General features: G+C 40.6%; 1 protein-coding gene across 4 annotated transcripts in view; it reads left to right on the top strand.

Moving 5' to 3' along the window:
- The first annotated feature begins 1,117 nt into the window (after positions 1-1,117).
- The window catches only part of LOC134630387 (septin-7-like), a 48,296-nt gene continuing 37,305 nt past the window's right edge, over positions 1,118-12,108 (top strand). Inside the window, exons 1-2 of one of the 4 annotated variants that reach the window (XM_063477627.1) lie at positions 1,118-1,421; positions 7,511-7,610. In XM_063477627.1, the coding sequence (XP_063333697.1) occupies positions 1,383-1,421; positions 7,511-7,610 (139 nt within the window). In that variant the 5' untranslated portion in view covers positions 1,118-1,382. Of the gene's footprint in view, positions 1,422-6,946; positions 7,054-7,510; positions 7,611-12,108 lie in introns of those variants that run through there. The other 3 variants (XM_063477628.1, XM_063477629.1, XM_063477630.1) reach the window with 3 other exon arrangements.

The following is a 12,108-nucleotide window of genomic DNA, read 5'->3' on the forward strand; positions in this document are numbered from 1 at the left end:
TGAGTGCTTTATGATACTTTAAAATCACTGCAATTGTTTTGTGTACTTTTAGTTACTGACTTTGACAAAATGTAACAGTCACACTATTGTACGGGGGCCCCACTGACCTGCAGCCCCCTTTGTTTGTATGCCATTGGCCCCTTTCGTAATCTATTCATGAATGCAGCTAAATATCACATAGGGTTTAGCACATGGAAAAATTCCTGTTTGTTATGACATTCACCACAAAACCATTAGCACTGTATAATCAAAATGAGGGTTATCCACAAGAATGATGTTATTGAATAAAATTTTAAAAGATTTATTGATTGCTGTTTGCGATTACTAACTCAAGAGCCTGTGGTGGTTCTAAGTACACTTTGTTTCACAGTTTCTCTCACTTTTTTTTGTTGTTTGCTGGTGCTTGGTTAGTGTCCACGGTTTGTGAAGAAAGCAATTTTTTTCCTCCAGCACATGAAGGCCCCACAAACACAATTAGAGGCCCATCATATTTGTGTTTGGCCAATAGGAAGGCGGATCTGGATTTCTTGAGGGAGGGTCAAGTTAGGAAGACACAGCTAGCGGGATACCGGAAGTCTCGCACCTAAATGTATCAGTTGTCAAAATGATGCTGTAGGAAGGTTGATTCAGACAAATAGGGAAAGAATAAAATTAAATAAGATTACTGAACTTTGGTACAGCATTCATCAGCACACATCTAACAGGCAGAATCTGTGGTTCATTTTAAATGACTGCTAAAATCTCTTTTCTATAGGTTAGCGTTTCTTCATTGTTTTGCCCATTATTTGTGCCCTTTTGTTCTTTCTACATGTGTGTATAGGCGTCTGTATACAAGAATAAATGAAAAACCCTGTGCTTGACTCTGTGTTTAGATGTATAATTATGTACGCTTATTTGTTGTGTTTTTATCTGTGACAGTGCTAGTGATGTTCAAATAATGCTTGTCTTTTTATTGTTGATATTGTTGTTAAAAAGGATCTAAACTAACAAGCCGATTGGCGGATACTTTTTTTTTTATAAAATCCAAAAACACAGGAGCGCCATACACGGTATAGGCGCGCTCCTCGTCTTATTCTGAAATTCCCAACCGGATGTGGCCTTGCATAAATCCCGTTGGTGTTCCGCCTGTGGAAAAGCGACCGTTGGAGCGTTTTCTCTTCACCGTGCTCCCATCCGTTGGTAGTGTCCGTCATCGGCCATATCTACTGTAACCGCATTCATTCATTTTTAGACGCACTGCTATCTTTTTCTTGAACCAAAAGGCGGCTATTTAGTGGGAAAGCCGTGAGCATCTCGTTGTTTCGTTACCCTCTCGGACGTTTGTCGGTTTATGCCTCGGTGAGTGTCCGTTGAAGGCTGGGTGGTAACAGTTCGGCTTCACGATGATCGAGCGACCAGAAACCGCGGTTCCCAGCATCGCTGTAAGTACACCACTCTTCACAACACGCCTGTGGCTTTTTCCGCCAAATAAACTTATTATAATAAACTCCTCAACCGTTCCCGTGGGTTTCTGGCTCTGCTGGTATTGACTTGGAGGATTGCAGACCAGGCTCCGTTAAAAAATGTTCCATTTTAGAGTGATTCAGATTTTTACAAATACCAGCCTTTGACTAAGACGTAATTTTCATCTCCTGGGATATGAATATAATGTGGTGAACACTCCGGCGTTAAATTTGATTGACCATATAATAAGTACTTCACTATATGGCATCATTTTAAAGCGAATCACGCCTCCTTCCTCCTGTGTAGCCTCGTTTTTGAAATGAAGCGATGTTTGAATGACGAACAGTGACTTTAATTTGTTTTAATATGTGGAGGTGGATTCTGTGTCAATTTACCTTTTGGACAGCGCAATTATGATGTTGCTTGTAAAATGTCACTGTTTTGAACAGAGCCTGGCTTAAGAGTTCCCATAACAGAGCAGCACGTATCGGGGGGTACGTGGTCTGGTGTCAATTATCGCTGTGTGCACAAAGAGATGGGCTTAGTGGGGTTTCTTTTAGGAGTATTTACACAGAGTTACTTGTCTAATTTTTAAACGCTGCGACTGTGAAACTGAGATCGGTTTGCTTTTCCATGCCAGAGTCCCTTAAAGAAATATCACTTTTTAATATTCTTAACAACAGCTTTGGCACAGTGGCCCTGACCCTCGGGTCAGTGGGGCTGTGGCCCTTTCAGTCCTCTTTATTTGCATCTTGGTGGCTTTGTTCAGGGCATTTTAAACTGACACTTAGATTTAGCAATGAGTCCCTGCTCACCACACAACACAGCACACATTGTATTTCTGCTGCATCTGTTTGTAATCCAGTACGAAGTGATTGGCAGTGACTCCCCCAGGCATAACAGTGTGCACGGTGCTAAAAAATAATCAAAGAAAACATACATTCACTGTGCTCATATGAATCAACGTTTAAGCGATGCATTATTTAGCACACAATGCATTAATATTGAAGTTGAAAACAGCTGAGGAGGCAGTGAGAGGGCCACAGCATCAGCTGCTGCATGCATGAGGGGGTGGACTTGGCATCACAGATGATGTCAGTGAACCAAGCAGCTACTATCACCACTGGGTTAGACTGGGGGATGGGGTGGTATGAATGGTATGGACTGACTAGCCTTCCTCTCTCATCCCCCATTACTTCCTTCTTTACAGTCCCTTGCCTGCTGCTCAGTTAGTCACTTTCTTGTCAGAAATAAGCACACTGCAGCTGTTACACCAATGTGAATATTATGCGGAAATGTGATGTATGATAGTGCATGCATACTATTTTATTCATGTAGTGTCCCATCTGATCCACAGACTCTCCGCTAACCACCCACTCACACTTTTTTGTGAGCTAAATGCTGACTAGTTTTCACTAATACATGCTTCCATATAGTTAAAGAACCACTGCAGTGTGCTGTGTAATTTATAGCTACAAGGAAACAGATCAACCATCATAGGTGGTATCTTATGTAACCAGTGGGAGATTTGGGTGTGGGCAGCAGCTGGAACTTACTCTCATCTGGCAGGCAGCCACACACTTTGGCAGCAGCCCTGTTATGCTTCATTCAAGCAAGGTAATAACAGAGATACACTTACCCAACTTTTTTACTTGTCTGATGCAGTAGAGATACCTTGGTTTTGGGTATGAGCTGATACTGAGTTCTAATTCAGAGCTAGTGTTAAATTAGTGAGCTGTATACCTCACCACGAGGGAACATTGTTTTCCTATCTTTGTAAAAATAAAATGAACCGAAAACGTCCAAGAATATAAATTTACTGAATGTGGATTTATTATAAATAATAAATAAACTAAAATCAGAATCACCTTTTTTTTCCGCTTTGTTTTTTCTGCATTTGTTTAATTTCAGCACAGCGTGAGAATCTTTATCTGTATACAGCTCATACTTATGGACATGCTAGTCTCTCCTTTCTCTATTCTCACTGTGAGTGCACCCCATCACACACAAACACGTCAGGTGTGCAATGGAGCTCTAAGAGTCAGGTGATGTGAATTATTAAAAATCAAGTTGATCTCATTATGTTACTGTAAGTGTGATTAAAGTTTGCTAGCAAACGTTTCTGCTGATTTACATTTCAGAGTGAAATCTTCCACTTAACTGAGGAACCTTCTTAAACAGTTGCCATAACCTGACGTACCTCTCCCTGGAAGAAGAAATAATAATTATAGCATCAGTAGAAGTACTCACATATGTCTGGAGGTAGATTACTGAAACTATCCCTAATGGATGTGAGGGAGCGTACAGTGAAGTGACCCCGGGGGAAAAAGAAAAATGGCTACAAGAGTGGGGACCCCGGAGGGGGAAGTCCCAGCATTTTATTTGTTTCTGTCTGCTGGCAATGTAAATAAAACATCGGGACACAACCACACAGTACTTAACACATGATGCATCAGCATAAATGCCGGCAATGACGTTGGCCACTTATGTAGGTTACGTTGTAGGATCTAGATTCTAAATCAGACCATAGACTGAACATAACCACAGTGATGAAGTGGAATAGAGGGTGAAGGCATTGTCTGACCTTTTCAATCAGCTTGCTTGACTACACTTTGTTGTTCATGTGAGTTAATAAGAAAAGTTGTTGGCAGAGCAGGCGTGAAATGGCTCTAAACTACAGGCCTTTTACTCTCAAGTTCCTCCATGCCGCGTTGTCCCTCCTGCTAATAGCAGGTACACTTAAGCATGGCATACGAAAAAGAGATAAATATAAGATCAAACGTGAAATATATGGACACAAATCTCCTTATGAAGCTTCCTGGTTCTGAAACCAGATGTGATGAGTGAGGGGTGGATTCCTTTTTCAGAGGTCAGAGGCTGCATAGATTTCTATAGGACCGGAAGTGTTTTTGCAAAAACGGATATGACTGTTAGGTGTCACCTCTGCTAACCTGTCCACTGTTTCTGCTATTGGTGTTTTGAGTTGGCTTTTCTTTCTAATTATGTGACAAACATGGCTTTCTGTGAGGAACAGACACTCCAAGAAGTTTGTGCTTCACTTCTCCCAAGGTTAAAATTGTAGTATTTAGTGTAATTAGTCTGTTAGTGCTAATTAACAAGTGTGGATGTATGTGCTTTTCATTCATGCAGTTTATAGATGTAGCTTGCTAACATTAGCTTCAGAATATGTATTCCAGAACTGGCTGCTGACATCCTCGTAATAACATCCATCTTTCATAAACAGTGTATACACTGTTTATATACGTCTATTCTTCTTTGTATTCTAAAACAGCCCTTTTGAATTATGAACTAGAAGTGGATATTACTGGCTGCCCTCTTGTCACTGTAGGGCAGAGTGATACCCTGGAGCACTTTGCACAGAGATATCCACTGTATATTTGGAGAACGAGAGAGTCAAACGAGTACCACACTGATGTGTCTTTTGCTGTTGTCCTTCATCATTCCTTTCTTGCTTCTCTATATCTTTATATCTTCATGCTTGCCTGCATTTGCACTTGTGCATGACTATAGTGCATTAGATCAACGTTCCATGCTTCTTCTTCTTTTTTCACACAGCTTTACTCAGGCCATGTGGCTCAGATGTGTTTTTCTCTGTTTGGTGCTGTGAAGATCAATGCTACGTATGTAACACACACTCTACTACCGTCTTTGTGACTCAGGCATGGAAACACTGGAAAGTGCTTCAGGCAAGTTCAGAGTAGTTAAGCCTGCTGTCGAACTGTGTTCATCGCTAGCATTGATTATTTGAATAGATTGCTTCCTCTTTTTTTTTTTTTTTTTTTTTTTTTTTTTTTTTTGCTGCTGTCTGTGAGCTGTTAATATCCACTGTTGATGGTGGTGTGTAACTTAGATCTGTGATATTCAGAAAACTCTAAGGCTTGTACCGTGTTAATATCAGGTTAGATCTGTGGCAGGAACTTTCCCAGAGGAACAGGAACCTGATTTGTGTCATTTTTGTAGTTATAAATGTAAAAATATAGCTACAGCCAGCATGTTGTATAGAACGCTTTGAGTACTCCGGGAGAGTAGAAAAGCGCTATATAAGAATCAGTCCATTTATACTTACCATTAATACAATTTATTATAGTGTTTGTCCAGCATTTTAAAAACATGAAACTCCAGGCACATTGTTTTGCTTGTGGAATGGAGGCATCCATTTTGTGACAAATCATCTAGCCGTTGCAGTGACTTAACATAAAAGAGTTTAACATAAAACTGTTGCACTTCAAATATGTCATCAAATTAATTTTTGTAAATTTTCCAGGGTTTGTAAATTTAAGAGTTTGCAGCAGATAACTTAATACTCCAGAGGACTTTTTCATAAATGGACACAAGCACTAAAAATGTTAGTAAATGTACTAAAAAAAAGCTGAAATCAACATGGTATGAATCATTGGACTGCAGTCACAAAGAAGCTTTTTTTTTTTCTGTACCATATCTAAATTTTGTCTCTAAATAATTTAAGACTGGTGTAAGTTGATATTTTTGTTTTAGCTCACAGATCTTCTGGCTGGGTTTGTGGCACTTTCTGGTTAATTGAGCGTTGTCGTTGGGTGGGTGGGCAATGTTTACACCCAAGTTTGTGAATGTGATTACTTGAGAAAGAAGGAATGAGCTTCAAATGTATACAATAGGTGTATGTACTAAAAATCTTGGACAAGTTTGAATCTCAGCGACCTCAAAGTCAAAGCCAGAGGTCAAGATTTCTGAAAATCCTGTGATTGCGATAACTCAAGAAGGAACTCACCTAGGATTTTGAAATCGATACCATAGGTGATTCTACTACAAACGTCCTTGCTGTTAAAGCCTGTAGCTCAGGATTTGCGGCAAGTTGTTGTTGTTTGAATCTTCTTCAAATCTAATGTGGAAAAGAAGTAGATTGGATGGAACAACTCTTACGATATATGACAGCTTGAATGTCAGAGTGCATGATATCACTGTAGATACTAAAGCTAGCAAATGTAATTATAATGGTGGTGTCTGGTTCTGGGTTGGAGGGGATTAAAGAAGTGCGTCTGAGGTCAATAGTTGATTCAAAAGTAGATGTGGCAGGAAATGGTTATCACTCTCTGTTTCAGTCTTTCTGAGGCATTCTCTGCCTTTTACCAAGAGTCAGCTGGGACAGTTGACACTAGTTAAGTCAAAAACAAGAAATTCAGGTTCAGGTTAAATTTCTGCAATAAAAATAGCTGTTTCCTACACTGGCAATGATGCAGTCCATTTTGAAAATTCAGTGGGCTAATTTTCAAAATGGTTCCAGAAAGACAAACGCACAAATTTTGACACTTTTATAAAAATGGTTAAAGTGTTTATGATGTTTATTTAACCTCACATCAGGGTTTTGGAATGGAGAAAGGGCTGCTAACTGTAGCTGTGGGTGGTTTTTAACCCCCAGCAGACCTCTCAGTGCTGCACTTTCCATCAGTGCCACGCCTGGCAGCCTCAGAGGTCAGCAATCGATGTGTTTGGAGGGCGGGGTTTTATTTTGACAGCAGGCTGGGAGATACGGAGAGGTAGAGGGAGATCAGTGATCCGGCCTGCCTTCAGTACGACCGGTCCTTCATGCGGGACATGATGGACACGATTCACGTAGGATCTTCTTCCTTTGCTCGTCTTCATTCTCTTTGTTTCTGTGTTCTTGTGTTTATTGAGGAAATGATTGGCCTCATGTATTGGTGTTTTCCACTTTCATTTTTCATGGACTTTGACAGAATTGACTCGACTTCCTCTTTCCATCGAAGAGAAAACCTGTTATTTCTCTCTTCTTCCACTCACTTCTGTTCCCCTTATAGCAGTCTTTATGTATTGAACCCAGCTGTACTTCATCTCTTAGAGGCTCTGGCACTGTAGCACAGAAAAATTCTAGTAACAGGTTTACAAAAGCAAGATTTGTGTCACCTTGTGTGTCCAAATCCAGCTGTTTGTCTTAACAAGTGCATAAAGTTATTCCAAACATATATTTATTCTGATACGTGTTTAAGAGTCTGAGTGTGTTATTGATTCATGCTGTTGATCTCTTTGACAGAATGTGCGTTTTTTGTTTCAGCAGCGGAACCTAGAGGGCTACGTGGGCTTTGCCAACCTCCCCAACCAGGTGTATCGGAAGTCTGTCAAAAGAGGGTTTGAATTCACATTAATGGTTGTAGGTAAGTTGGAAACATCAACACCTTGACTGTAAGTGAGGACACTCATGTGCATGTTTGCTTCTATTGTGTGTACACCTGCCACTGCTGTGCGTTTTCCATTGCTGCGTGCATGAGTCATCGGCACAGGTTCAAAGACGGTAAAACATGTGCGGCATCCCATACATGTCACATTCAGCTGCTCAGGATGAAGAGTTGACAGTTTAAAAGGCAGTTAAAGGCTTCAAGGTGTTGTTCAGTGATGAAGAAAGTGTGTCTGTCACCTTAGTAAAAGATGGATTTCCATAGTTTCCCACAAGGGTTTTCTCACGTTCCTCCGGCCAGGACGCACAATGACACATCAGTGTGTTTTGGATGACTTCATTTGGAAAGTAAGCTGCAGGATGTCGGGTGCAAAATGTGGCTAACTGCATTACAGAGCAGGGGAAGTGGACAGGGGAGTGGTGGAACAATGGCTTGGATTGTCTATATAGATCTGAAGCAGAAGGTTATTTTGCACAGTTATTTTGATTGTAACAGATATGACTTTTACTTTTGTTGTTGTTGTGAATATGTCCTCCGTGTTTGTTCAGCTGTCACACATTTTGCTATGTATTTTTCACATAATGCTAAATATGTAAAAGGTCACTTTTTCACAAGGTTTTTTTCACCAGCCAGTGCAATCCTAACTTGGGCATATAATGGCACAACACAAAGATTCAAATTTGTTTCTACTGTAATAGCCGTGTGGCTAGTTTGCCAGCTACTATAACTTAGCTACACATCTGTCTGGCAGTAGGTGTTTTGTTGCTGATTCTTTTCTCCTTATACTGATTCTCAGATACAATATACTGTATATATACAACAACAGGACACTAGAATATAATGACATGCAACAGCACAACAACGGTGCAGAATAATCATGTTTCTCATCACTGCCAGTCTTCAAAAAAACATCCACATGCCTTATCTGTTCGCTTCAGTTTCTCTTGTTTTGCATACTTCTTTGTCAGGAGTGTTAGTTTGTCTCTCTGCGTTCTCCAGCTTTATTACCCCATCTCTAACCCTAAAGTAAATAATACCATCTGACGTTAGTGCTTAGCTCTGTGTAGTCGAACTTCCTTATTTGGCCACAGCAGGGAAATGAAACTTACAATATGAGTCGATCTTAAAGGAAAAATTCCAAAATTTTGGGAAACGCTCTTAGTGGCTTACTGAAAAGGAATCGTCTTTAGCAGACTGAAGAATGGACTCATTTCTAACTTATAGTAACTAAAAGCAAGTCAATATTGGTAACCAATCGCTGTTGCTCTGTTTTGCTACTGATTTGACTTTTGGGGAAAAAATATTTCTTGTTGTGCTTTAGAAATATTCTTTGTTTTTGTCTTAAACTGAACTACTTTTAAAATGTTTTAAGAGGTCATAAATCTAACTCTGTAGCCTGTGGTGACCCCGAGCTGTTCAGTGAATGGAGAGAGACATTAACGTAAAGAGGCGTCCACTCATTATTGTCTCAGTCTGGGGTTTTAGTTTCCTGTTTAGTAAACAGCCACTGTGGAGGAGCAGTCGAGTGACGGTTTGGGAGAGGACCACAAAGATCCACAATCAGCACCATCCTGTTTCAGGGTTTCTCACACACGGGCCCCTCCGTCGCGTCTCAGATTTCTTAGCATGCAGCACCATATAAATTTCACACATAACTAGCGTGCACGTTTTAAAGAGAAAGTTCAGTAGAAAATTTCTCAGCTGCAGTCTGTTCCTGTATTCATCACACTGTTGTCTGAAAACTCTTGTTTTATTTAAACAGCACAGACTGCAAAGACACTGATCACAAATTCTAGTACATTGTGTTTTACCTGATTTATCAGGGTTACTGGTAAAAAAAATTGCATCAGAATTATCATTTTTGAAATCCTAAAAAGAAAACGCACAAAAAAAAGAAAAAAAAATACATCTTATTAATACTGGTTAATTAGGATTCAGTTACACACGAATACTTTTGTTGGTTTTGGGGACGAGGCTCTGAAGGCGAAGAATCACAGGGAGGTTTTTTGGTATGGTACTGCATACACACACTGGAGAAAAAAATGTGACAGGAAGGACCTGCTGAGACTCTGGATTAATCCATAGTGTTGCTGAAACAGCAACAAGTGTGTTTCTGTCTACCCAGATAAAGAGCTTAACGGGTTAAAAGTACCAATTAAATATGCAGGGCCACTTGTAATTGTGAAGTTGGCTCATGCAGCTTCAACACTTTTTGCAGCTTCTGTTGTTATATCTGTTAACATAATCAAACTGCGTTGTTTTTTTTTTTGTTTGTTTGTTTTGTTTTTTCTTTTGTCATGTTAGGCGTTTACTTCTACTGTTATCCTGAACAGATTTCCAGAGCAGTAGGTTAAACATTTGCGTCTGCATCATAAAATGCGGACTCGACCAAATATGAGGCTCATAAAGGTCACGATCACAGAACAATGTATTTTAATGGAGAAGTTGCAGAGGGGGAAAAAAGGAAATACCAGCGTTAGAAAGAGAGACAGAAGAGCTGATTATGTTTTGACTTGACGAGCAGCCAACTGGAGCTACAGTCTAAGACTAAAGGTTGGCTTCAGTTCTGCTGTACTTGGCATTGTCACGAAGTGTGAAAGCTCAGCTGGCCTCTGAGGCCCTGCATTGTTCTGCCGCACTTTTGGAAAAGACAGATGGTGAAATATTAGATGACTGGGCTGATGCCTGCAGCTCACTTGCTCAGATTCCAGTAGTGCAAGCAAGCACTTGAGCTTGTCGTTAAGGGTTGACCTTAGAAACAAAAATGAACCCCCCCCCCCCCCCCCCAAAAAAAATTAAGTAAATATTACACTCTTAATGTATAAACTACTGCAAGAGATTTTTTTTTTTTTAATGAAATTCAGTTTTTAATTTGGGGAATAAAGGAAAAATAAATCTCTCCTCTGCTCTCAGTTTCACCTTGAGTCTTTTCTTTCTTTTTTCTTTTTTTTCACAGATCATAGGAGAGAGGGGTTGAAATAACCTTACCCAGGTTAATGACTATTTGTTACTTGCAATTTTTGATGTTGAGCTGTCTAAAATCACAGACCCCCAGCTATGCAAAGTCAGGATAAACTGGTGACAGTGCAACAGTGAAGAGATATTAGAAGCTCCTTCTGGTACAGTAATGTTAAAGTTGTCACCCCAGGCAAAGACACTGTCACCTTTTTCCACAATGTCAATGTAAATCCACAGTGGAGTAAAGCGCTATTCTATTGATTTCAATGTTTTGAAAATAATTTTTGTAAAGTGTTAGTTTGGACTTGCTTTAGAAACTTAATGGTTGGAGGACTGGCACAGAAGATGAGCACTTTATGAGCAAGTTTTAAATGACCCAACCCAACCCGAAAAACTAAGTCGTGTGTTACACATCTTGTGCGCGTCAGGCCAGGAAGCAGCTCTGTTTGTTCTGCTGTCAGTCAGTCACTCCCTGAGAAGGGACGCCACCAGAAACTGCTCTTCTCTCTCTCTCTCTTTTTTTTTTTTTTAAATTCTTCTGTCCTCTCAGTTCTTTCTGCTCTCTGTCAAACTCTGTCTTTCCCTTCCCAGTCCTGCTGCTCACCGAGGGGGTGGTGGTGGGAGTGCTTCCTGCCTTTTTTGTCCAGCTGGCAGATTGAATAGGAACTCCTGGAAAGATTAGCAAGATCCAGCGCCAGTGCAGAGAGCTGAACAGAGCTGGGAGTCAGGCGCGAACTGAGGAGAGCTCAGAGGAGAGGGGAAGCGATGCCTGTTTCACGCTGCTTCTGATGCCTAACAAGGCCACTACTTACCAGCATCGTTCCTCTGCTTTCCCAGAGCTGCTCAGGAGGAGAGCACATCAAAAGCCTTTTAAGAGTCTGAACTCAGGAGTGGCAAAGTTTGATATGAGCTAACGTAGATGGGTTTAAAAGCTTCCCACAACAAAGTTCTCCATATTCTCAGGTCGCAGCTTCTCGCATGGTTTCAGCTGCTTATAATAGAAATCCACGAAACAAATTAAGTCACTTGGTACTAGTGGTCAGTGGCAGTGACTGAAGCAGATGGATGAGCCTGAATCTCTTTAACAGATCAAAAGCAGTATCTGCCTCACTGATCCGTATTTCATTGTAAAACTGTTTACCTGTGTGTCCTGCTGTCTCTGCCTTTGTTGTTGTGTTCCTCTAAGCCTGTGTGTGTAGTAACGCTGTGCAGTACGCGTGTCCAGATAAGACCGTCTGCAGGCTTTGGATTGACCGCCTTGCCTACTGACCTTGCAGAAGGCAGTGAGTGAAAGACGGCTTTGGGCCGGTTAATCCGCTGGATTAACCAGATGCATTGATAGACACTAAACACGCGCACATTCACTCACACAATAATGATGTTAACTCTTATTAAGAACCCATTTATTCAGGCAATTTACCAAAAAGACAGTCATGTGGAAATGATGCACTGTCCTGCAGGTTCAGGTCACATGCTTCAGTTTGTGCTCCCGTCAGTCAAATCAAACATTTGGTTTGGT

The sequence above is a fragment of the Pelmatolapia mariae genome, linkage group LG7 (genome assembly GCF_036321145.2).
Source record: "Pelmatolapia mariae isolate MD_Pm_ZW linkage group LG7, Pm_UMD_F_2, whole genome shotgun sequence".
Classification (NCBI taxonomy): domain Eukaryota; kingdom Metazoa; phylum Chordata; class Actinopteri; order Cichliformes; family Cichlidae; genus Pelmatolapia; species Pelmatolapia mariae.